General features: G+C 51.5%; 1 protein-coding gene across 6 annotated transcripts in view; it reads right to left on the reverse strand.

The window, feature by feature from the left end:
• Positions 1 to 10,906: 10,906 nt before the first annotated feature.
• The window catches only part of KIDINS220 (kinase D interacting substrate 220), a 111,452-nt gene continuing 95,009 nt past the window's right edge, over positions 10,907 to 27,349 (reverse strand). For all 6 annotated transcript variants that reach the window (XM_061569093.1, XM_061569091.1, XM_061569090.1 and 3 more), the window contains 5 exons: positions 25,199 to 25,336; positions 21,970 to 22,068; positions 20,622 to 20,891; positions 17,589 to 17,789; positions 10,907 to 16,580 (listed from right to left, as the gene is read on the reverse strand). In XM_061569093.1, coding sequence (XP_061425077.1) covers positions 14,976 to 16,580; positions 17,589 to 17,789; positions 20,622 to 20,891; positions 21,970 to 22,068; positions 25,199 to 25,336 — 2,313 coding nt within the window. In that variant the 3' untranslated portion in view covers positions 10,907 to 14,975. The remainder of the gene's footprint in view (positions 16,581 to 17,588; positions 17,790 to 20,621; positions 20,892 to 21,969; positions 22,069 to 25,198; positions 25,337 to 27,349) is intronic.

Here is a 27,349-nt window from a genome sequence, read left to right on the forward strand (position 1 = left end):
GTCAAAGCCAAGTCAAAGTGTCTCCCTGTCTGTCCGATAGATGGACCTGCTCCTGCCACAGGAGTGTGGAGCTCTCGCGCAGTGGCGAAAAGAAAGTGAACGGGAAAGCTCTTTGACTTTTGAGTCTATGCTTTCGTGACTGCAGGGATTCATATTCTTGGTTCTTTCGGTAAAGTCACGTAGAAGGGAAATAAAAAATATATATATATAAATATAAAACAATAAAAATTCTCACGACGTTTCGACTGCAACACAAGCAATCATCAAATTGTCTTGCTGTGGATTTCACACCTGATTATGATTGCTTGTGTTGCAGTCGAAACGTCGTGAGAGTGTTATTGTTTTATATTTATATTATTTTATTATTTCCCTTCTACGTGACTCTTTGACTTTGTTGTATTTACGCGCAGGAGGCTGTTGGGGTAGATTATGTTAGCGAGCGCTTATTAAGGGCAACCTGTTGAGGCCAGCTCAGTTGCGACTCTGGCTGCTGGTGGAAATCGGTGGGGGGGTGAATGATCCCCCCCCGCCTCCCCCCAGCCTCCCCCTTGGTGGAGAGATGTTAACTACCTCGCCTGGTATGCAGGACAGCGTGGGTTCGAACTTGACACTGACGCCTGCTGTGTATTTGGAGTTTGCACGACTCTCTCCACCGCCCCGTGGTCGCGTCGATTTTTCTCCAGGTCGTCCGCTTTTTCTCTCTCCACATTTAGAATCAACATCTCCACGCGTTCAGAGTAGTTGGCTGCTGTGCATTTCCACGTGACAAGCCGCTTCGTTGAGCTGTCATTTGTGGTCGTGTTGCTTAGTGGGTCTTGCCTGGTAAAATAAAATATAGTTTAGTAGTACGCGGTATCTCACCGATACTGAAACCCGGTTACTGGTGACAAAATAATCAGTCCCTCTTCTTGGTTCTTTCGGTAAAGTCACGTAGAAGACCTGGTCTTCACCTGAGGACGGCTGCTTGCGTTGTGGCCGAAACGTCGTGAGAATTATTTTATTGTTTTATTTTTATTATTTTATTACTTCCCTTCTACGTGACTTTACCGAAAGAACCAAGACGATGAATCCCTGCAGTCACGAAAGCTTTAAATCGAAATTTAATCAGTCCCTTGTTACTAATTACGAGAGAAACTTGAAATAAATACATTTTACATTGGGCATTTTGAAATAGCTTTCCTCAATATATTAAACATTCTTATTGTTATTACAATGCTGGAACATCACTATAATGCGATTACACACTTTGAAACATTAACTAAATGCTCAACCTTACATTCACCCAAAAGTGCCCACGTTGCTTTCTCTTCTAATTGTTGAATCATTTATATTTTTTGTAATAATAACATCATCATGAAGAGTAACGAAACAGATCTAGGCTATACGTTAAGCTGATTGCACGCTGGAGAGCGAGTAGTGTTGCATGATTACAAGGGTACGCATTTGGTTATGTGGTTACAGTGTCAAGCTTTTATCCAGACCCCCGTTTCACACGTCCACAGCTCCCACGCCAGCAACAAGGGTCAGAATACATATTCTTAGGTTTTTTCGGTAAAGTCACGTAGGTAAAAAATAAATAAAAGTAAAATAAAATAAAACTCACGACGTTTCGGAGGCAACACAAGTGGAACCGCCGTGGCTGTGACGGTTCCACCTGAAGACGGAGGCTTGTGTTGCCTCCGAAACGTCGTGAGTTTTATTTTATTTAACTTTTATTAATTTTTTACCTACGTGACTTTACCGAAAAAACCTAAGAATATGAATCCTTGCAGTCACGAAAGCTTCAAATCCAGAATTAAGGGTCAGAATATCTCTCAATCTTCTGGGGCCACACGCGCGTGACCTTGCCTTGAAGGAGACGCCCCACTCCAGATCTCATACTATTTCCCATGGCAGCAGGCACAGGTGACTCATTAGTCATCGGAATGGGGAAGCGAGGTGTATGAATAATAATTATCATCATCATGGTAATGCACCTGCGCAGGGCACTCGCTAGACCGGTTTTACTCGAACTCTCTTTTTTTACGGATTTAAATCTGGCTTCGTCTGCCGGAGGAAACTCTGATGAAACGACCGCCATAAGCATTACAGATTATTTCAAACGCGCCACCTGCCCAGCGTTACCTGAGCCCGGAGACGTCGATCTGGAGTTTTGCTTCCTCCTTCAAGCGATGCTATGAGAATCTTGGGCCCGCAGTGGAGAGACTTTTTGACCTTTTAAACAACTTTTTATTGCCGCCAGCAGCAACAGCACTGGAGGCGATTCCGATATGAAATACACAAAGTCACCAGCAAACAAATAAACAAACGCTACGAATCCACGCGCTGTGGCGCTAAATGCGCCACGCACAACACGAAAGAAAAATCACGTGGTGGTCATCGCGCACGCCACGGTGACGAGCGAGCGCTTCAGAAGGTGAACACCACGAGGGTGCTGTCCACGCTGGTGCAGAGAGGGACTTTTCCGGCTCCCCAGCGATCGAAGAAGACGTGCACATCACCGACATGTGTGTGGTACATGGCGTGATACAGCTGGAGCCGCGCCTTGAGCAGGCCCCTGAACACTGGCGCGGCACGTAATACAAAAACAAGCATAATGGCCGGAGGTCGGCTCATCATACGAGAAGCCTTCAAGGGTCGATAAATACGGTGGTACCGCTGAGATTGGGCCGGTGACTCAGAGGTACGGACGCTGAGATGACACCATCTGTGATTAAACTGAGTTTTCAAGTGGAGTGAGTTACGAAAAACTATTTTTTTAAATTTTATTGTACCAGGTAAAGCCCAATGAGTTACGTAGCAATTTGTTTTCAGAAGCGACCTGGCCACAGATGATAGCCCAATGAAGTGGCTTATTGCGTGGAAATTTATAGCAGCCACAAACTCTAAACACGTGTTTCTAAATGTGGAGGGAGGAGCCGGAGAAAAATCCACGCGAACACGGGGAGAGAGAACACACGAACTCCAAACATACAGCAGGCGTTGGGGTCGAACACACGACCTCCTGCATACCGGGCGAGGTAGTTAACATCTCGCCACCGTGATGGCCAGAGCACCATCTACAAATAAACAATCACATTGAAATCAGATGTGCACCCAATTATGCTAAATTACAGTGCTAAGATTTGTTTTTATATATCAGTTTTACGTTTATGCTACCAGCAGTATTACTCGAGAAGGGTGGGTGGCAAAGCGAATTGAACCGATTCAAATTAACAACTCGTTGCGCGTGTGTGTACACGTGTTCCACGTGTGGGTGCACATTAACCACGTGACGCAAACTACGTTAATTGCTTAGAGCGTCACGTGGGACGCGTTTAACAATCATCGGGCGCGTGCAGCGTGGAACGAGTAAATCGGTAAACGCCAAAGACGTTGCGTTGCAGGACCATGAGAGATGCAAACATAACGCATGGAAAGGCCTCCATTTAGCAGAGTATAGTCTATGCAGTGTCGGATTATCCTCGTAGCAAAAGTAGCTACATATGTAGCTACGGGCCCCGCGCTAAATGCTTTCAAGCTATCAATTCCGGTTCAGTGATTCTGCACTTGCTCTATTACTATAGTACTATACTGGCCTTCAACTTTTATGAACGACTGGGTGTTTAGGTTTAGCGATTTGTCGTATTATCTGGCTGTATAACAACTGATAAAATACAATGACTTTACTATGCAAGTAAAAAATTAGTGTTTTAATGTTTATGTATTATTTTTGTATTTATGGCTCCTTTATAACATATGCTACAGGCCCCGCACTAGCTTAATCCGGCACTGAATTAATGGCTGCTGTTACTGATGATGATCACACATTTGTGGTAAGGCATGTACACGTGCAAGTGTATAGAAATGAATGTGAAAGTCTGGCTTGTACCAACGCGCGCACGTGTGTGTAGGCACTTGCCCCAAGATTCTGTTGAAGGCTATATGGGGGATTGTTGTCTTTATGCAGGCACACACGTGCGCTAGGAGATCAATGCGATTATTCAGAAATGGAAACGGAATAAATACGCGCGCAATTAATCAAGCGGCTTCAAGTTAAACGCATCCGATGCAGGTGTGCAGCATATGTAGCGAATCTGTAAAATACACTCGATCATGTGGATACAGTGCACAAACTAATCTTTCGCACTTGACTTTAATAATAATAAAAAAACACATTCTGCGAGCGGCGTTTTCTCTCTCCGTATTTGAATTCGCCGACGCGCGCATGCCATTCAACCACGACACTCTTACAAACTCCACAGGAGGGGGGGGGGTGAGGAGCTGTGAATGTGTGGATAAACAGATGATCTTTCCGGGGCAGGCGAGATCCCCACTGACACAGTCTCATTGAAGGGGAGATCTGGGATTGAGCCAACACAGCAACACGATTGTGTTATTTTTTGTCAGCAAAATATTACAACACGCACCCAAATTGTGATGGGGGGTTTTATTTTTTCACATGCGGCTAATTCTATTCTTGCGTAGAATGGCAGCGGCGAGGTGGTTTCAGGAGGTAAATGCCGATGTCTTCTCGCCACGACGAGAGGACTTCTCAGCAATGGGAGAGTTCGTGTCGCTTTGCTCTTCTTCCTTCTCCGTTCAAGGAATGCAGACGACCGTGGTTTATGATGTGGTCCATAGTGTTTGGTTGCATGGCCACATTCTGACTACTGTGGCTACTGTCTTTAATGTATATCATAATCTCTAATTTATAAAGCGCCTTTCATACTGAAGTACGGAACTTGAAAGCGTTGTACGTAAAGAAGCAGTGGCTCCGAGTCAGAATAGCAAAGACCTGAAGATCTAAACCAAACAGGACTCCCACACAGCCTTCGGCGGAGAGTTCCACAGTTCCACAGTGCAGGTGCCATGGAAGCGAAGGCTCGGAGATGGCCCGTGGACAATAATAGAGGGTGCTTCAAAAAAACGTTAACACTTCCGAGAATTTGCAACAACGCCCACGAGAAATGTTGTGCCTCCGGGCACATGGAAACCACCTGGAGAAGATTCCAGGCACGCGTTGACAATGATGGCGAACAAGTGGGAGACTGACTTTTTTAAGCTATTAACATACGTTTGTTATCATGTCGCAGTGTATTATTCGTTCTTTTTAAATTAAAAACGATAGTCCCATATAAGTGTTCGTTTTTTTTTAAAGCACCCTGTATTTTGGGCGCCACGGTGGCGAGATGTTAACTACCTCGCCTGGTATGCCGGAGGTCGTGGTTTCGATCCCGACCTTGACGACTGTATATTTGGATTATTTTGGACGCATTCGGACGCTGTCTTTCCGACAGCCCTGTTCTTCACATGAGGACGGCTGCTTGCGTTGTGGTCAAAACGTCGTGAGAATTTTATTGTTTTATTTTTTTTATTTTATTATTTCCCTTCTACGTGACTTTACCAAAAGAACCAAGAAGATGCATCCCTGCAGTCACGAAAGCTTTAAATCAAAATTGTATATTTGGAGTTTGCATGCCTCTCTCTCCCCGTGGTCGCGTGGATATTTTTTCCCTCCACACTTAGAATCAACATCACGCGTTTCGAGTATTTGGCTGATGTAAACTTCCACGTGATTAAGCCACTACGTTCAGCTATCATTTGTGACCAGGTTGCTTCTTGAAAACGAGCTGCAATAGCTCAGTGGACCTTACCTGGTAAAAAAAAAAGTGTTTTCATAGATTATTTTAACCACCCGTGGTGGAACACAGAGAGGAGCGAGGTAACACGGGGACACGAATCCACGTAAGCTTGGACCCACACCGCCCTCTTACGGACTATGGGGCTTTACCCCGGCGTCACAAGCTCTCCTGATGTGCACAGGAACAACGCTCTGGAGCAGTGGTTCTTCACCTTGCTTGCAGCCTGCGTCTTGCTTGATTCTCAATCGTGAAAAAATGTGCAATGTTAAATCACGACTGCTTAGCGATTTTTTTTGTGTGATCCATGATGGCGTTCATACTAAACAATAATAATGCCTCTTCTTGGTTCTTTCGGTAAAGTCACGTAGAATGGAAATAATAAAAATAAAAATAATAAAAGATGTTTTATCTTAATTATTTTATTATATAATAAAATAATAAAAATAAAACATAATACAATGTTTATTTTTATTACTTTAGTATTTCCATTCTACGTGAATTTACCGAAAGAACCGAAATAACCAAGAAGATGAACCCCTGCAGTCACGAAAGCTTTAAATCGAAAAATAATAATGCCCTTTATTATTTAAACCGCAAAGGCGCACGGAGCCCCAAGCCTCTCTTTTGTAATGAAACGAAGTAGTTGTACTCACTTGCCCGTGAGTAATTTGTTGTCGATTATTTACCTTCGGAAATAAATCTGCCCACGTCTCGCATCCCCAGGGCGTGTGCGTGTGCGTGCACCCCAGGTTAAGATTCACTGCTCGGCAGCTTGTGCACGTCTCTTGCGTGTTGCACGTGTTGCACACTCGAAATGAAGGACGTGGGCAGGTGCTCCAAATCGAGGGCAAGCACATTTATTTATTGTGGTTAATATTAATCTTGGGAAGAACAGCACCGTCACTCTGTAAAATGCAACAACACGTGTGTTACAACCAGCCTTGCTCCCGAGCCGCCATTAACCATGTGACTGGTATATCCGCGTGGTCATTCAATAACCCTGCCAGCCACCTACAGGCCCGACTCAGCCATCACATGCTGCTGTACACACATGCATTGATGCACTGCACAGCACATCAGGACCTTCACAGAACCACACTTTACTCCCTTGCTGCACAAGGATAAATTAAAAGAGTGATCCATTCCTAATGTGCCACACACGTGACAGTCAAATCACGACTGTCTTACTGATTTTTGTTGTTGTTGTTGTGATCTATGGTGCCGTTGATACCAGTAATAATACTGCCATTCATTATTTAACCAGCAAAGGCGCACTGAGTCTCAAGCCTCGATTTTTGTGACAGGAGGGTCCTGCGCTGGGGTTATGATTTTGCGATCGCATTCGTGGGTGTTTGGCATCGATGGCTCCGAGCCGGCGGTGATGAATCTGCATCTCTATGGCAAGGTGCCAGTCGCTCCGTACGAACATCGCGTGCAATTCTTTTGGAGCGCAAAAGCAGCAGCCGATTTCAAACCACTTCTGGATGGGCATAAACCACGAGATGCTGCTTGACGGCCGTCGTACGCTGCGGTGTTGACGTGATTCGCCATCCTAGTGACCTCTGTGTGTTATGAAGAAGGGCCATTACCCGAAACGTCACCGGTTATATACTTTTATATTTTTTTAAGGCCGCAGTGGTATTGACGAAAGTGTTGCGTTGCTTTGCCATCATGGTGGATTGTGGGTAATCTTGTAACACAACCTTGTACTTGACATTGGTCTAAGTTACTCATACATCTCATCACATGATATAATTTAGCCGAATCAAGTGAAAAATCTCGTGCGGTTATTGGTTTCAAGGTGACAGAGCCGAGACGATCAACTGTCTAGAGCCCACAGTTGAATCATCGCTGGCTGAAACCCAGATTAACGCGCAGGATCTTAGTGGCGCTAACTCACCATCAGAATCACTCGCAAACAGGCACCACCTTGTGAAAGACCCAACGCAGAAGAACATCCCTGGGGTTAGACGCGAAGCTCACGGTCCACCCCGAATCGCACCCGCTGCACAAACTATGGCAGTAGACGCGGATACCCGAAGGACAAACGGAAAATGTAAAGCTCTCCAGTCGTGTGACCGTGGTCATCCTGAACAGACCTACAACGTATAACGACGCAATGCCCCAATCCACAAATTCGAAGGAGACATCGCAAACGATACTACTCTGCTGCTTCTGATGCTGTTATCTGGCTTGAGCGCCTGACTGTGAAATTGTAGTTGTTGCTCTGCATGTACATCAGCCGTACAAAAGAAGAAGCACCTCTGACATGCCTATTGGCCCCGAGTCATGTTGTCACCTCAAGGCTTTCCCAAATGCTGGAGTTGCCCACACAGCAGCAGAGGAACGTACGGCTCTGTAGAATTACCTGCAAGTGGCAACCCATGCTTCCTCCAGCTGTCATGTATGTGTAGTGTAAGAGCGCCGGCTGGTGACCAGCAGCGGCAACTGCGGTGGACAAACAGCACACACGCCGGTGAGCATATGCACGGCTGTGTCGGCAGGGCGGAGGAACTGGGGCAAGGGTCATGGAGGGCCCCATCTGGAAGCCCCTGGAACCTGCTGGTGGGTTCGAGAAGGGAGGCGCGGCCAGGGGGGAGCCAGGCCACGCTGTGAGGATAAAAGGGGCCGAGTGCGGGAGCTCGAGGCTGCCGGTTTTGGGATTGGATCGTCTCGTCGTCGCTGTCGTCTTTGTCGCCATCGTCGCTGCGGTCTTCGCCCGACATTGCGCTGCGAGATAGCCTGTTAACGGTCTCCGTCAGCGCCGTCGATGTTAGATGGCTCGTGTTGTCATAGGCTAGCGACGACAGAGTGTGTGCAGGCGAGATCGTGTGTGTTAAATAAAGAAGTTGCCTCTACAAACGTCGTCTCCGAAGTCACTGCACGACACAGGTACGTTGAAGTTCTTGCGCACCGTGCGTAGTGAACCGTGTTAATGTATGTATGTTGAACTTCGTTCGCACTATAAGTAAGCCAACCGTGCTAATCGGAGGTGCAGGGGAGGGGACAACACACTAAACATAAAAAGCAGTTATAAAGAAATTAGTTTTCAAACTAGATTTAAAAGTGCAAAGCTCCAGTGGTTTCCTAATATCGGAAGAGAGAGCATTCCAGACGGCCGCAGAAGCGCATCTGAAAGCGAGCGATGCAGCGACCGTCTTTGTTCGATGGTTAACCAAAAGCCGCTGCGAGCGTGACCGGAGTCTATGTGATGGTTTATGCTCCTTGACGAGATCGGCAAGGTAGTGTGGTTCATTTGCGGCAAGCACTTTGTGTATGTGTAATGAGTGCAGCCTCATCATGTATCCGTTCGCCAACTGGAAGCCAATGCAGCTCAGCGAGCACCGGACCGACACGGTCGGACCATGTCGTACCCGTCACGACACGTGCCAAAGCACGAGCTGGCATCCTTCCAAGGACACGTCTTACCCTGCACAGCACTCGAGCTACGCAGAGCGATCGGCTCGCGCCGTCAAAATCTACCGACCCGTGCACAAACGAGGTGAACGCAGAAAAAAACCCAATTTTTTTGCATTCATTAATTTGTTTTGGTGTTACGCTTGTTGTCCTTCACCCAGCATGCCTCCGATGTATGCACGGTTGGCACAATCGTACGGCGCGAAAGAAGTTCAACAGACATGCGCACGCGCTCGTCTCGTGCAAATCGGTTGGCACTTCGCCACACTCGAGAACTCTGCTCAATCCACACGATGGCTCAGCGGTCTCGCGTGAAGCCCTCCACACTCCTCCACCTCACAAACACCATCGACCGTCCCAGGCCACCACGCAAAATTCACTTTTCGTTTCCTTTTCCGCGAGGACGGAATCCGCGAACGCGATTCTCTCGTTCTCGCGCACACAATCACTCACTCACAAACGAGGCAGTGCTTGTGTTGTTGCTGCTGCTGCTGTTGGTTTAATTGACTGGACGATTTTCATGTTTTTAAACGTAGCACAAACGGACGACGACACGCGAGACGAGCCCCAAACCAACCAGACACGACACGACGACTGCAGCAGCAGCAGCAGCGCAGGCCAATACTGAACGACCACTTACTTCTGCTACAACGTTGAGTAAACACTATCAAACACGGATGATCTATATATACACACACACACGTAACGTATCTCTTTCTTGTTACCTGAACGACCCGAGGGGAGGGGGGTGGAAACATTTGTCGAACGTCAGATGCAACGAATTAAAGGTCGTAAAGTGCATCGTTCCAGCCAGAGGGAATACACCAGCAATGGAGAAAGTCCGGTCGGAAATAAGTCAACAACTCGCACACACGCCAGCACACGCTGGGCACCGAGAGAACCCCCATTGCCAGCTGCTGAACCCGGTGGGGACAGCTTTTCATTCTCTGAAGCCCCACGAAATAGGCGGAGTGGTGTCGGTCGTTCAATTGTCAGCGAGCCGAATAGAGGACACGTGACTCTCGGTGTGGGGGACACTGAATCCTGGAATTGTCCGGGATTACTGGGGGTGGAAAAGGAAAGGGAGCGCAAATATGATGATGTTTAACCGAAATGAATTGGGACATGAAGTGTGCCCGGTTAATTACTGCGGGCGTGTTAACCGGCGACACGCGTGTGCCGTAACAGTGCACGCCAATGATCCCCTAACGCCGTTCGCAGGAGGAGGCCGTTGTGCGGCCGGCCTCACGGTCCGAATTTTGAAAAGTTACCCCGCAAATTACTCGGTTGGAATCTATGCAGTAGTCATCGCCCCCCCCCCACCACCACCCCTCTTACTGTCAAAACCGAGCAGCACCCTCGAGTAAAAGTCAAGCGACTCTGCGAGGCCTCGCTGCGTGAAATAGTCGAATAGTGAACAACATTCGGCTCTCGTTAGGGACACTGTCTTGTTTGCTGTGCAACGTTGTGGAGACTTGATGCTCATGTGCAATCCCTACCGGATGTGTAAAAACGATAGAGGAATTGTGTGGAAGTGCCACCATTTAGTCAAAGTTAGGAGTCAAAAGTGTTTCCCCGTTCAAACGACCGTGGAGGGACGATTCTCTCCACTGGTGGCCCGAAAGCGGAGGTGTAAATTCCACGTCACTATGACAGAAGCCGGTCTTGCTACGGAATAATAAGCTCGCAACATTTTAGGCCAATCCAATCAGACCTGCTTGGATAATACCAAACTAAAGTGATGGACAGCAGAAAACACTTTACCACCGTAAAGAACTAATTGCCCTTATAACAGAAAAATAAAACGGCAAAAGTTATTGGGGAAATTGCCCTTGTTGAGGGCAGAGAGAGGAAAAGGGAGACGATTACGACTTGGAGACAACATTTTATATTTCAAGACACCACTTTGCAAACTCCCATCTCCGTTTATGGGCCAGATTCACTTGCCGATGACGACATAAATAGCTTAAAGCGCGCCGACTCGGCAACTTGTCGTGCAGCTTGGTGACGCAGATTCATCGGCAGCAGTTTTCCACCCAACAAAGAAAAAAACAATCTGACAAAAATGAGCGTTCGCCAACAGGCAAATCAGGCCGCGTTGCAATTTTCTCCACAATGTATGATGGCGTTTAAGTCTTTTCAGCCCGTGCACATTTGCCAGAGGCAATTCTGTTCGTGTAGCGGTATTTCCCTTCAAGTAAAGATGAGTTGCTTTGTGCGTGCCCCCTTGCGGACATTTTTCATTGCAGCCTGAAACTTGAGAATTTGGCCCTTAATTTAAATGTTAAAAAAAAATAAGCGAAGTCAATAACAATTAACAATAAAAAAACACAACAACGTATTTTTCAGTGCACCGCGTTATACGACACGCGCGAGGGATAGGGGAACAGGACGTCACGCATGTTCACGCCGGACGGAAAAGTGCACGACACGGGCGACTCGACGTTTGCACGGCTCTCTCAGGTCGCCAAAAAAAAGAACACGGCCAAAACCCAAGGGGTTAGTGGCGCTTGAAATGTGTTGACGTTGCGGATCCAAACAAACGGTGAAAATCACACCGCGATTGATACACAGGCAAGAGCATCCCCCCCCCACACCACCTCCTCATGCTCTCCCATCAGTGTGATCTCAAAACAATGTCAGCATTTTTGAAATGTCTTTTAGCTTTTGACTTTGTGTGTTTTTTTATTTTGGCGTTTGTTTTTACCTCTAACCGGCTTGTAAAAGAGTAGCTACATTGGTAAAGGAAAAATTTAGGGACCTAATTGCTTCCGAATTTTGGAAGGTTTACACTCCCCGTTTTAGTATTTGCCTCTTCAAGAATTTGACAAAAGGCTTCGTTCCGGCTGTGGCGATGCCATGGGCTTTGTCTCCGAAGGCTTCATTTCTCACAACACTACTGTTGGGTTTAAGCGGCAGACATCAGTAACAACGTTTAACACTGATAATATTTCACACGCGTGTATATATATATATATATGTTTGTTGCGATGCAAATAACAACGGCGACGGACACTGAAGAATTGGTATAAGAGCAATGTAAATGGGATCGTTTTGAACTTGTACGTTTTCTTCTCTCCACGGAATAACATTTTTATCATCGACTTCTCCATGCAAATGTAGAGAGACATTTTTTACCATCGAAGAAATGCGTTTGTTTTACCATTTGAACACACGCGCCCTTTACTATCTCTCGGAATTTATCCACGGACTCAGCCTCCCGGTATACCAATGCAATTTAATAAAACACGAAAATGCCTGCGTGTGACCGCACAGGTAAAAAAGAAATACCACTTGTAGCCTCGTAGACTATCAAGGGCAAGCGAGTGTTGTTCGGTGAGCACCTATTAAAGTCGGCGCAGCGCAGGAGGCAACTGCATGGCCAGCAGCATGTGAACCTGGCCGTCTTTGTCTCACCAGTGTTGACGCTAGTTGAGATTAGAGTTTGGGAATCGAACCCGGGTTTGCCAAAATCGTGGCACGGCGTGGAGATAGCGCACAGGTTCCCAAACGTAGCCGATTAGGCCACCTTTCCATGTGTGCAAGCCAACAGGGGGAGTGGAACGCAAAGAGTCGCGACTGGCAAAGCGAAGGAGAGCTTCGGCACGTCGCCAGGTCAACGGCGCCCTGACCTCAACCCGGAGTGGGGTCGTCACTGCGTAAGCCACTCTCCTCGCTCAATCTCCTGCACGGCCCCGTTAATCCCCTGGGGGCATCTTGCGGAATGCTAAATTTAAAGGGTCGACCACTCGCCGGCGACGTTGCGTTACGCTCTCGAGTATTTGGGCAAACTGTGGTTCGCAAGCCACTGTGCGCCCGAGTGCCGAACTGCGACCGAAGTGCACGGCACCGGCTTTGGTGGGCCTTTTTCCTTTAGTTTTTTTGTTGTTTTTTACTTTTTTACTTTTTGCTCGCCTCTCGGTGGCTGAAAAAGCCGACGGGCTACCGACTTGCGACCGCACGACAAAAACACCAAGACACGTGTGCAAAGCCGTCAAACATGAACGAAACGACGAGGAACCACGACGGACAAGCCGGGGGGGGGGGGGGGGGATAACTAACGCCGCAGGCACCCCCCGCCTCCCCTCCAGGCAGGCGGGAAGCCCCATCGGCGGGCCAAGACACGGACAGTCACCGAGCACACAACATGGAGAAAATAAATATTCACGCGGTGTGACATTGCGGGGGGACGCGACCTGCACTGCCCTGCAAGCCCCGGTCAGGTCGGAGCGGCTCCGTACTCAAACGAGCCCCCCGGTGCTGGGCTCGTGTGACGCAGAGCCAGTGGTGGAAATTCCACGTTCCTATGGCAGGGCGAATTACACCCGTGGGGTGACGACGACCGATGACTTTGCACCAAGTGAGACTCATCAAATCGACCCTGGAAGGATGACGGGAGTGGGAACATGCAGTGCAGCCCCGACCTGAGTCACCAGCAAAAATGTCGCGTGACAGTAGTTGTGTGTTTTGGCAGTGCGAGACACGGGGCTACACTGCACTGATGATCTCATGAGGATGAAACCGACGAGGCTGTGAAGGCGATTCGTGGCTCAAGGGGTTATGAATGGCCGTGTTGAGGTACTGAGCGAGAAGCATGAGGGAAAACATTTCTAGGTCTCCCGCTGCGATGAATCCAGGAACTCAAATGTAGAGTCCAGTGAACGGACGGCCACACATTAATAATGTGGTGGATGTTTGCCCAATTTGGCCCGGCTTTTGGAGCTAACCTTGATAAATACTTGAGTGACATCTGGTCATTTACTATTTGGACAGGGAGAGAGACGGACCTCGGTGCCTTCGTGAGTACTTCTGGCCATGGTGTCACCTCGCAAGGACCGTTCCCCCACGGTTGCATTCTAACCGAGTTTGCCAAGCGAAATCTAGAGGCCCATCACAACAAGACTCCATAAGCACAATTAAAATGTAACGAGTGCTTAACAAAAGTAAAACCCGGATTACTTTTTTGTTTCAACAAAAACACTCAACACATTCGCCAATAACACTGTGGCCCGAAAATAAAAAAATATCATTGACAACGTTTCGGACAAAGGCAATTTCTCGTCGCTCATAAATAACAGAAATGTCGCCCATCACACATACGTTATTCTCGAGGCCACAGCGTTCTTGACGGCCGTGTTGGGTTTCATCGTTAATTGCGCTTGCGCACCACGTATCGTTGTAAAGTAATCAGTGCTTGGCTCTGACGGCGTGGCGACGCACGCTCATCGTTCAGTGCTTCGGAGGGAAGGGTTTGTTGGGTCGCGTCGATTCGCCAAGCCCGCGTGGCTGCAAGGTGGCCATGAGATGGTAGTGCATCAGGAAGGTTAAGTGAATCCTTCCGTCTGGACCTGTTGAGCGCTATGCCCTTGCCTGCGTGGGTTTTCTCTGGGGACGCCAGGTTACTTCCGCAATGCAAAACAATCCTTCCAAACAAAACTGGCAAGACAATGGCAACATGGAACCTTCCCGTAAAAGATCTGGAGGCTCAATGACACCTGTCTGGACGTGAGACATTGAGGCCTGAATATTGACGTGCCTCGACGATGGTCTGGAGCTCACGCCACAGCTGCCCAGCACCGCCACTAATGGTGTGAGCAGCTCCTCACAGGCCACGGCTGCCCGTCAGTGATGAGAGGAAAAAATAAAAAATAAACCTTTAAATCCTGGTTCTGCAGGCGGCTTGGGTGTGTGACGAAAGGTCTACAGGACGATGGGTTTTAACCACGGGGATGAACGCACCGGCACCTTCAGGATAAATAAACACAACTGTTACTTATAGGGCTTGCAGGGCGTTGTGGGCGTTTTCCCCATGACGCCGTGCGACGTTGGCATGTAGTATATTGCTCTACACACGTAATGCGCTTGTGTAGAGCGGAGTGGGCGGCGGGCGAGGTTGTCTCGAGCGGCAGAAGCGGGAGAGGCTTGCGCCAACGCTCACAGGATGCTCTCCTTCTCTGCACTAGCTCCGGCGCTGTCTGCCGCGCCACCCGCTCCTCCTCCTCCTGCGCCGCTGCTGCCGCTGCTTCCGCCCCCCTTCTTGCCCCTGGTAGGCGCGGGCGCCTTCCGGTTGAGGTTGGGTCGCGCGTTGTCGACCCTGGCGCGCGCCGTGTTGGCTTTTGCCGCATTGCCGCCGCCGGCTCCACCTCCGCCGCCGCCGCCGCGCAGCGGCACGCGCACGTTGGGGGAGGAGGGGGCCGGCCCGCCCGCAGACCGCCCTGCCGCTCCCGTCCCCCCTCCTCCTCCAATGCTGCCCATCTTGGATCTCGCCGTTTGCTTCTTGGGGGGCGTCATCGGAGTCGCGGCACTGCGTGGTGCCGTGGCGGTGCTCGGTAGAACGCCGCCGCCGCCGCCGCCAGTACCGAGGGAGGAGCGGTTGTTGTTGTTGATGGTCTCTACGCTGTCCACGCGATTCAGAACGCCGCCCCCCACCACGGCCGCCGGCTCCGCCTTCCGCCGCCGGCCCGTCTCGGCCTGCGCGACGGGCGGCACGAGCGCTCGCCGCTCGGCCTCGGGGCTGCTCAGGATGAGGCTGCTCTCGGAGCCCGACGGGCTGCGCTTGCCGTCGGAGCAGATGGACATGCGCGTCACGTCCGGCGCGTCCGGCGCGCCGCCCCCGCCCGCCGTCGCCGTCGCCGGCATCGGCAGCAGCAGCAGGGGGCCGGCGTCCACCGCGGCAGGCGCCAACTCGGCGCCGGCGAACTCCACGAGGTCGCCGACGGCGCGCGCCGCCGGCGGCCCCGCGAAGCCGCACGGGCCCGGGGAGCAGTCGGCCACGCGCGCGCCCGAGTCGGACGAGTCTTTCTTGCCCAGCGGGATCATCTCGGCGACGTAGCCATCGGACTTCGCGGCGGGGCCGCCCGCCTTGCCGCCGCTGTTGTTGGCGTTGGTGTTGGCGTCGTCGGACGGCTGCGCGGCGGCGGGGCGGTCGGCGTCGGGGTCGGCGGCGGCGGCCGGGCCCCACCGCTCGAGCGCCGGAGCGGCGCTGTCGGCGGCGGCGGCGGAGCGCAGCAACGGCACGTCATCCGATTCGTCGGCGCCCGAGTTGTCGTCGTCGCTCGCCAGCTGCTGGTAGCTGCGGTGCTTGATGTCCACCGCCTGGAGCACGCGCTTGCCCAGCGTGGCCGCCGCCGCGGCCGTCGCCGAGGCCGCGGCCGCGGCGGCGGCCGGGCGCGCCCTGCCCCCGGCGGGGTCCCCCGCGTGGTCCTCCTCCTCCGTGATGGGGTCCAGCGCCGGCACGGCCGCCGCCGCCGCGCACTCCGGCGCCGCGGAGGAGTCACTCGCGTCGGCGGAGTGCGACGACGCCGCTTTGGAGGGCGGGAGGGACGACGACGAGGAGAGGGAGGCGGAGAGGGAGAACGGCTGCCCGCCTCCACCTCCTCCTGCACCTCCTCCTCCGCAACCGCCGCCCGTGGCGCCGCCACCGCCGTATGCGGCCACGCGCTGGGAGCAGGCGTTGTGGTTGCGGTTCTCCTCGTGCAGAGAGACCGAGGAGACGCTGCCGCCCAGCAGGAAGTGCACGGGGCTGTGCGGGGACGTCACCTGGAGGAGGAGAAGGAGGAGGTGGCAGGCAGAGGCTCATTAGCGGGGGGCGGGGGGGGGATGGGTCTGCCAGCGATTCGACAGATCGCCCTGCGAGTGGAGGCCACCCAGCTCCCAATTGGGATCGCACACACACACTCACACATACACATGCACACACACCACACACAAACACAGACACACACACACCGACACACACACACCGACACACACACACCGACACACACACACACCAACACACACACACACACCAACACACACACACACACACAGACTCACGGCCACTTGGGAGGCCGCTGCTGAGACACTTCGTGCCACACAGGGACAGCTGCCACTGGGGGTCCCCCCCTTACTAGTGGTCGAGATGAGGTGTGACGTGCGGTGATTTGAGATGCTGAGGAGAGTGGGTGAGAAAGGAGTCGTACAGTGGTGGTAGGAGTGGTAGGGGTGGTAGGGGCGGTAGGAGCGGTAGGAGTGGTAGGGGTGGTAGGGGTGGTAGGGGTGGTAGGGGTGGTAGGAGTGGTAGGGGTGGTAGGGGTGGTAGGAGTGGTAGGGGTGGTAGGGGTGGTAGGGGTGGTAGGAGTGGTAGGGGTGGTAGGGGTGGTAGGGGCGGTAGGAGCGGTAGAGGCGGTAGGAGCGGTAGGGGTGGTAGAAGTGGTAGGGGTGGTAGGGGTGGTAGGAGTGGTACGAGTGGTAGGGGTGGTAGGAGTGGTAGGGGCGGTAGGAGTGGTAGGAGTGGTATGAGTGGTAGGAGTGGTAGGGGTGGTAGGGGTGGGAGGAGTGGTAGGAGTGGTAGGAGTGGTAGGGTTGGTATGAGTGGTAGGAGTGGTAGGAGTGGTACGGCTGGGTAGGAGTGGTAGGAGTGATAGGAGTGGTAGGGTTGGTATGAGTGGTAGGAGTGGTAGGAGTGGTAGGAGTGGTACGGCTGGGTAGGAGCGGTAGGAGCAGTCAGCGAGTTCAAGACTGGCGGCGAGTGTCGGACTGTAAGTGCGCCAGCGCGCGACCGACCTGCGAGCTCTTGATGGAGCTGGCGCCGCTGGTGGGGCAGTCCACCTGCGCCATCTGGCTGATGTAGGCGCCGTAGGCGTCGCGGTACTCTGCCTGCTGCCGCTCGGCCAGGCGCGACAGTTCCGCCACGGAGGCCTCCGAGTTGAGGCTGGACATGCTGTGCGTGCGGTGCGACAGTCCGTCCGCCAGACGGCCCGCGCCCTGCGGCGACAGCGCGCACGGCAGGCACATTGCGGGCGGGAAAGCAGCCGAGAGCTTTGCGTTGGTGACGAACGAGGAATCGCAATTATAATAATTGTTATTTTTTTTACTATTTCGTACGTTTGGTATTCGATACCGTTGAGAATAGGTTTTTCCCCTTTAATCTGGCAACAAAACAGCTGTGTTAAGTTGTTAAAACACCAAACTGAAACCTTTGACAAGAATCGTGTCTGCATTAACCACAATACTTGTGGTCAAAATACAAAAAAAAACACACTGATGATATATGCATTGTCCTTGAAACTGATTGGTCCACACCAGAGACAGCTTTCTTTTGAGCCTCGTCTCAAACGGTGTTCGACCAGAGGACGCCAAAAGGCGCACAGCACAAAGACAATGCCACTATCAGAGTAATGAGAGCTCGGGGTGAGCCTCGACATCATGGGACCTCCTTTGCCAGTACCAAAATATTCGCTACCATTCTCGTACCCCCACAACCATCATCTCAAGGTCGCACTCATTACACACAAAGTGCCTGCCACAGATGAACCGATCTCGTCAAGGAGCAGAAACCATCACGCGAACACTGGTCATCCTCGCAGTGGCGGCTTTCGTCTCGCCTTCGAAGAAAGACGCTCACCGCATCGCGCGCTTTCAGATGTGTGTCTGCCGCAATCTAGAATGCTCTTACAGTAAAACCTTGGAATGCGAGTAACTTGGTCTGCGAGTGTTTTGCAAGACGAGCAATTTTTTTAAAATAAATATTAATTTGATAAACAAGCGAGGTCTTGCCATACGAGTAGTACGTGCATACGCTTTGTCTGTCGAGCGTCACGTGATCACAACTGATATACAAGTGCTTTGATATACGAGTGCTTTGGATTACAAACAGGTTTCCAGAACGAATTATGCTCGCAATCCAAGGTTTTACCGTACTTCCGATATTCGGAAGCGACTGGAGCTATGCACTTTTAAATCTCGATTGAAAACGAATTTCTTTCAAACTGCTTTTTGTGTTTAGTTTGTTGTGCTTCCCCCGCACCTCCGATCAGCACGGTTGGCTACGTACAGTACAAAAGAAGTTCAACATACAAACTGACATGTATGTTGAAACAAATATAGTGTATCAGTCGGGGTTGATTTTGCTGCTGTTTATTCCAATGAAGTAATTTGCGAATAACCTTTTTAAATTGGGGGAAAAATAATTGACCATGTCATCACCAATGACCTGCTCTTTTTGGGACTTTCATCGTCCCGCGGGAAGCGATCGGCGCATGGTGTCTATAGTCGACACACCCACGCAAATATTAACCAGGGCGGGCATTTCGAGGACTCCCGCTATTAGGCGCACGGAGTACGTGCGGCAGCAGCAGCAACAGCATACACACGACACAAAGCACGCACGTTCTTAGAGTACACGTACGTACGCGCGCTACATGCGAACGCTGGCTCGGAGCCCAGCCGCAATGTGATGGGCGGTGGGGGGGAAGTTTGCCATTAAGGCTGGCGGCCCTGTTATAGAAGCAACGTTGCCAACAACATGAAAGAAGGTCCAAAGAAATATGCGAACGTAGACACGTGGGAGAGGGCCGGGCCACCCCCCTCGGGCAACGGCGTAGGCCCCTCCGGCCGAGTTCCGTGACGGATTGGCAAGGGGTGAACGCATCAAACGCGGTGGGGTGGGGGTGGGCTAAGGAGCGGATCAGACTAGCACGCTGGCAAGCTGGAACACTGACAAGAGGAGGTACGGTTGTGGCCCAAAGGTCAATACAATTTAGTTATTTCTTCAAGTGCAGGTGGCGTGCATCCAAGAAGCGAGATGGAGGGGAAGCGTGGCGAAAATTCAATCGGATCGGCGGTTACAAGGTCAGCCGCCACGGGACGACGCTATCGTCGCGAGTGAAGATACGAAGAGGTCACAGCACGGGAGGGGAAGGCTGCAGCCAAGGGCGGATTGGACGGTGCGTTCCTACGCATGGCGACGTTCGTTAGCAGTGACGGCCTAGAGGACGAGGTCAGGGGACTCGATCGCAGCCTGCAAAGCCTCCCGGGAAAACGAGGAGGTGACCGTCAAAGCGTCAACATTTCACCGGCATGTGAGGAGGAACGAATAAGTGCCTGTGAGTGATGCCGTAGGGGCCAAGTATGTATGTTGAACTTCCTTCGCGCCACATGTAGCCAAGCGTGCTAATCGGAGTCGGTCACATTAACGAGCAAGGCGGAGGGGGAGTTCCTGCGGAGCTCTGCGACCTGTTTTCGGGTTGCGCGTCGCGTGCTGTTCGGCACGACGTGCGACGTGACGCAGCGGAACGATGTTGTCAAAACACAATTCTCGATGTAAAATTAGGTCGGCCAGCGTGCAACTCGCTGTCCAAAGTGGAGCTTTCCAGTGAAGAGGTTAAGATGCGATTTGATTTTTTTGCCGAATTTGCCAAATGAGAGGGAACAGCAACTCGACCGCCAGGACCACATCACCCCTCTCAGTACCCTCCCGAGCCCTGCATAGCGCTTGTGTGGGTAACCACGTCGTGCGTCAAGAGACGGTGGGGGGGGGGGGGGGGGGGGGGGGGGGGGGGGGGGGGGGAGCAACGAGTGGTGGTTTAGTGCAGTCGGCGTCTTGGGAGGCAGCGGTGGAGGGCAGTGCGCCCCGAGCCCAGCACCGACCACCGGTCAAACGCCCCTCACGCCCTCTCGCATGGCGCGCGGAGGGGGGGTGAGCGGGAGGAGGGGCGGTTCTCATCCAGCAGCGGATTGCCAAACGGGCGGGCGGCTGTGGCTGCTGTTGTGGCTGCTGCTGCGGCTGCTGTTGTGGCTGCTGCTGCTGCGGCCCACCTGCCACAGCGAGGCCTGTCCGCCCAGCGCCGGCTCGTCCAGGCCCACGGTGCACAGCTCCTCGAAGCTGAAGTTGAGGCTGTACTTGTCGTTGGGCAGCGCCGCGTCCGGCTTGGCGGCCGCCCCCACGGAGGCGGAGGCGGTGACGGTGGCGCGTTCGCGGTGAGGGGGCGGCCCCCCGTCCAGGGCGCTGACGCCAACACCGCCGGACTCGCCGGCGGAGCGCAGGTCGTGCGACGGCTGCTTCTCCAGCTCGCGCATCTCCAGCACCTGCGGGCGTTGGGAGGGGGGAGGACAGACGGGCGGATGGACAGGTGGACGGATGGCGGATGAGGACGATGTTAAAGGTCGCCGGGTGGCATGGGGGGGTTGGGAATACCATGGCACGGTGTGCAGTCGGCACCGCTGACAACCTGGGATGGAATTGGGATTTGGGCCACATGTAAGCAAACTAGGAGCCGGGTAGCATCGCTCGTAAAGCAACAAAACTAAACAATTTTTATTTTACCAGGCAGCAATATTGCTCGTTTTCAGAAGCGACCTGGCCACCAATGATTGCTGCTGAAGCCAAGTGGCTTATCATGTTTCTAAATATTATTGGTTCTTTCGGTAAAGTTACGTGACTTTCCCGAAAGAACCAAGAATATGAATCCCTGCAGTCACGAAAGCTTGAAATCGAAATGTTTCTAAATGTGGAGGAAAAAACCAGAGGACCCGGAGAAAAATCCACGCGACCACGGGGAGAACATGCAAACTGCAAATAGGGTCGGGATCGAACCCACGACTTCCTGTACACCTGGCGCTGCAAGTCAACATCTCTCCACGGTGGTGAGATGTTAACTAACAAAACCCGCTTCCTTGCAGCGATGAACATCAAGTGGTCAAGCAGTGACCGGTTGGCTCAGCCATCTGTGATTTTAAACCGGGTTCTCAAGTTTTAATCTGGGCGCCAATGACTGCCAAGCAGCCGTGACATTCCAGCTCCATGACAATGCCACTAGATAAGCACACACCAGTCTTAACCGCAAGAATGCAATGCACATGAACATAAGGTACAGTACAATTTGCATTTACATAAACGACTGAGCTGCACATGCTGGCTGCCAAAGGGCAGATAATTTCACCATGCTGATACACTTTAAACATTGTGCTGTGAACGCCGATTGGTACAGGGAGCCATGTTGTTGTTGCAACACGTTGTTGACGTTGTTGTTGTTGTTGTTTGGGATCGGTGGCTCACGTTCCATCGCGGTGCAGGAGCGATCACACATCACCGTGTTGTGGCGTTGGTTTATGAAGCACGGCTGTGTGTGGCAGCTCAAGCTTGTGGTGAGCTGCAGCCTCTCACCATGCTTCTGAAGAGCTGCCAGTCTCCAAAGTTCATGCTCATTTCGTCCTTGAGTTCATCCATGTTGCACTGTGCCAGCACTCTTCCATTGATGTTTGCCTGTTTGGAATGTCGCATAAAATACACAAAGACAAAGATCCCCCTGTATAGCCTCAACAGACTTATTGGGACAAGTGCTGTTAGCGAGCATCACCTTTGAAGGCTGGCACAACACACGAGGGGGCAGGTGGCCAGCACCACACCCGGCCGCCTTTGTCTCGTGAGTGGCGATGTTTACACAACGCACCCGGTACATATTTGAGGACGAGTCGACCTAGGGGAGGCCCACGGCCGGTTCAGATAATCATCACCGGTGTTAGCCGTGAGCAGGAATCGAACTCGAGGTCACCGGGTTCGTAGCGCTGTGCGCTCACCACTGCGCCCCCGCTCACCACATAAAATACACACACACACGAGGACAAAGATCTCCTGTGTTCGAGTTGTACGCGACCGGGGCGAGTGCAGAGCGCAGTAAAAATGTCATCCTCCATGAACGGGGTGGCGCTTATTGCACGTTGGCGGCCCACAGCAACTTACAGGACATTCCACATTCCCATGGTGGGGGCCAGGCTGTCAACACGACAACAACCCTAAACGTTTATTGTCCGTGGAGTTGACCTGGAGCCAGGATTTGTAGTTCGCGGTAAAATGGGTGAAGGCAAAGGCGCAGCCCTGCAATGGCTTGCTCATGCCACTGCCGGCAGAAGGGCCTCCACCGTAGGCTCTTTGGCCTACTCTCCCACGATGGCCAGTCGTGTTGAGAGTTGGATGTACCCATCAGTGTAAATGAATACATTTATCCTGCTGGGCAGACAAAAGTGCAAGGTCGATTAACAAATATTGCTCAAGCTTTTCTGTGCCAGCAGATGGAATCAAACCCGTTGACCAGCGTAGAATAATATTATAAAACACTTTTAAAATATTTTTTTATAATTTAATGAGCTGCTAAAATAAAAGGGCGGAGAGAGCGTGAAAGGAGCTCCGGCGAGTACGATCCCTCTAGATTTCAAAGCGGTGTTAAAACGCACCAGCAGCGTGGACACAGCCGCGTTGTTATGACGTACGTATGTCTGTACGTGTTTTGAACTTCTTTCGCACCGTACGAAGCCAACCGTGCTCATGGGAGGTGCGGAGGGAAGGACAACAAACTAAACGCTAAAAGCAGTTCTAAAAAAAAGAGCTTTCAATTTAGATGATGATTTAAAAGTGCATAGCACCCGTGGCTTCCTAACATCGGAAGGAAGAGCGTGCCAGATAGCCGCTGAAGCGCATCAGGAAAGCGCACGATGTGTATGCGAGTGTTGAACTTCTTTCGCACCGTACGTAGCCAACCGTGCTAATCGGAGGTGCGATGCAGTGACCATGACGACACACAGCGGCACGGGGAAAAGTGTTGAACTGGTGGCACCAACGTATGGCGCTATAAGTTGGTGCCACCAGATCAACACAATATCGCTGCAACTACCGGGCTCCTGGATTTATCAATTCATCTGCAGGGCGCTAAAAACTCACGTCATGCGGCAGTAACAGACTCGTTCCAAAGAAAAAAGGGCACAAAGCGAAACCGCAGGAGGTGACAGCTGCCTGCCAGGTAGCGCATACTGACAAAGATCCCCTGTATAGGCTCAAGAGACTGTTGGGGCAAGTTCTGTTAGTGAGCACCTATGAGGGGGTGGGTGGCCAGAAGCACACCTGGCCGCGTTTGTCTCTCTAGTGGTGATTTTTACAAACCACACCACGTACTCATTTGAGGCCGAGTCAACCTAGGGGAGGCCTAGGACCGGTGCAGATATTCATCAGTGGTGTTGGCCTTGAGCGGACAATCGAACACGGGTCGCCGGGTTCGTAGTGCAGCGTAGCGCTGCACCGCCACTCGCACAGTGCACACAGTGTGTGCCACACGTCCGACCCGAATCCGAATCATAATTTTTATTTAAACTGGAGGAGGAATCCGATGAGCCCTGAAGCTCTCTTCCACAAATGTCCAGTAAGCCGCATAGCTGCATAATTAAAACCACGTATACCGATGTTTGGGTAGATATAGGTCAGCCGCATTTCCACGAAATTGCACAAACCGAACCCGCTTAGAGCGAGGGAAACGCGGAAAGCTTCCACAGGGCGACCGAGGTGGAGGCGCATCGGCTGGGCGTGGACCGCGGTGAGTTGTCGTCGTTTTTTGGAAGCCACAAGCCTGGGCGCCAACCTTTTCAAAATGGCTGAAAATGTCTAGATTGTTTTCTTTTTTTTTTAAACCCATTTCGACTTTTAAAATGTATAGTAATCAATTGTGTCAGCAGGACTCTTTAGCGGAACTTAGTGAACCGGCACCGGTTTCGATGCAAGAACGTGAACTCTTACAGCAACGCTTGCATCCGTGCTGCTGTGTTCAACACGGGCTGTAACGCCGGGGATATTGAGGTGATTTCGGCTGTGCGACTCACAGCAACCTGGGAGGTTTTTTTTTTTTCACGTTTGCACATTCACAGCATGGCTGCAAATTGGCTGGACGAGGTCACGTGTCTTTGGCCACCACAGCCTTTCCTTACGGTTGAGCAAAAAAAAGGAGCGCGCCAGCTGCGAGTCACGTGATCACAGTCGCCCGAGGATAACCACTTCACTGCATCGCAGAGTCTGGAGAATTCTCGTACGTTTTGAAATAGTTTTCTTAATTAAAGCTTGGCTGATTATTAACCGAACTGATTTTACGAAGAGGGCTCAGTCTCCACAAAGGTGAATTGGCTCTGCGATACAGTGAACTGGGTTTGCAGTCGGTCTGCCGTCGTGTCACTGGCAATGTTTCGGGACCACACCCAACGACAGGATCCGACACGAGCATGATCTGTTTTTATAGCAAATAATCTCGAGTGGGTGGGAAGTCTACAATGATCGTTGTTGTACGGACAAAAAGGTATTTGAGCCTCCAGCATCGCAAGGTTCAATTGGCGCAACTGGCTCAAGACTGCCATGTATGTTGAACTTCTTTCGCACCGTACATAGCCAATCGCGCTAATCGTAAGTACAGCATTCAGGAAAGGTGACCTTTTTTTTAAATTCGTGCTTTATCGCAAATGTTTGCCGGCAACGATCCAGACACCCCGCTTGAGCGACAGGTCCCTGCAGAGGTTGTACCTCGACACCCGCCATCCAAGTCCGCCTCGCCTGCAAGGGCGTGTGCCGCGCTAGCACGCACCTTGCGGATCGTGTCCTGGTACTTGTCCAGGAGGCCGTGGTCAATGCCCTCGAGGGTGGCGAGGCGTTCGCACACGTCCGCCACGGGGAGCGAGCTCAGCGTGGGCGAGGTCGCATCGCCCAGCAGGGCTGCCGATGACTGCACAGACACACGGGGTTGGCACACGGCACGCACAGCATGACACACGGGTAAGACACAGCACGCACAGCATGACACACGCGTGGCACACGGAAAAATGTGATTTTTTTATTAGTGTGGATATTAAGCAATCGGTGCAATCCAATGTGTACATGAGCTCCACCACATGTGACACAACCATTGCTGACTTGTTCGGTATCGCCAAGCCATTGTGATGCCAGAGGCATAATACACGTGGCGCGACCTCAGATTGTGTTAACAACACCGACGCCGACACAAGCCCAAGTGGCATAGCTTTGTTTAAGGTCATCTTGGTCCCAAGATGCCTCTTTGATGTGCCCTCCGCCACTTGCGCTAGGAAGGCTATTTCCAGCCCAAACTCGGAAAAAAACCCGAAGCCTTCAAAGCCCTCCGTGAGTATGTGAACTAATTTGTGCAAATGTTATTGGATTAATGAAGAAACATGCAAACACTTCAAGGGTGATCTACCATAAGCCTTTGTTCGTGGTATTTGGGTCGCGAAAATATATGGAAATTCCACTGCGCGACTTCCAAATATTTTCTTGTCTTGCCACTTTTTTTTTAGGGGAATAAACATTTCGCAGATTTCTGTACTTTGCCAAGTAAACGTTGATATCATTGACCACAGAGGTCAACATTGTAACGGGGAATCTTTGCAAACCACATCAGTGTTAATTGTGGTCGGGTAACGAGTGGGGCTGGGTAGCTCCTTCGTGAACCGATACCGTGTCTGAGCAATGAGCTGGGACATGCAGAGGCCGAGTTCAAATCTTTGTCTGTGCCACGCATTATTATGAAAAAGAGGTTCGTCTACTGAAGTGACTTCAGAAGTAGTTCCATGACATCAACTTCCAAAGCCATTCTCTGACACAGGCTGATAGAATGATCATTGGCTAACACCTGCAAATGACAACGCATTGGGTTTATAACGAAGCTGATGGAACAATATGAATGTAATTTGGAGATTTTGTTTCTATCTGATATTAAGGGTCTAACATACCCACAAGCATGAGAAAGACAAAGACCCCCTTTATAGCCTTAACAGACTTTGGGGCAAGTGCTGTTAGCGAGCACCTGTGAAGGCCGGCACGGCACACGAGGAGGTGGGTGGACAGCATCACGCCCAGCCGTCTTTGTCTCCCAAGTGGGATGTTTTCTCAATGCACCAGGTACTAACTTGAGGCTGAATCGACCTAGAGGAGGCCCAGGACCAGTTCATATAACCCATTACTGGAGTTGGCCGTGAGCGGGAATCGAAATCGGGTCGCCAGGTTCGTACGCAGCGCACTAACCCCTCTGCACTTTGGCTCCCACGCAAACATACGTAAATACACAGACACAACACGCACACTGGAACACTTTCATACGCACACGTACACATTCCCAAGCAGAAGGAAACGCATTTGTTCTTGTGGCTTTTTGAGCAATTGTATTAATTTCCCTGTTAAGAAATTCCACCTGAAATTTTAATCTGTTGAAACGGCCAATCCATGTAAATTAATACCAGTCTCCAATACGTTTGTACATTTGAGAATACATATTCCCCATTTAATATTGCGAACTCCAGAGATGAGTGATATTGGCAAGCATCCATTAGGGTTGGCACAGGACAGGGATGCTTTGGCCAAGACTACACCGAAGCACCACCTTCGTTTCACCATTGCTGATATGCATCGCACGAGCTACTCAAATTAAGGCCGAGCTGACTTAGGAGCGGTCCCATGACAGGCTCGTATCGCACAGCCGGGAACTGAACCCAGGTCACTTTGATCAAAGTAGAGGGCGCTAATCGTTGCTCCTCCCTCTCGCTGTACGGGACGTGCAATTCTGCAACGTGCAGCATGCTTTGCGGTTTGTTTTCCCACCCCGTACGCGTTTGCGTGCCGACACGATCAGCGGAGTCAGGGGGCACCGGCCGGTGCGAATTCATTGGGGTTTGCAAAGAAATTCCGGCGCACAACGCATTATTTGTCGGGCGGCGGTGGGGTTCGC

The sequence above is a fragment of the Lethenteron reissneri genome, chromosome 42 (assembly GCF_015708825.2).
Source record: "Lethenteron reissneri isolate LAM-NWPU_2019-01 chromosome 42, ASM1570882v1, whole genome shotgun sequence".
NCBI classification, from domain to species: domain Eukaryota; kingdom Metazoa; phylum Chordata; class Hyperoartia; order Petromyzontiformes; family Petromyzontidae; genus Lethenteron; species Lethenteron reissneri.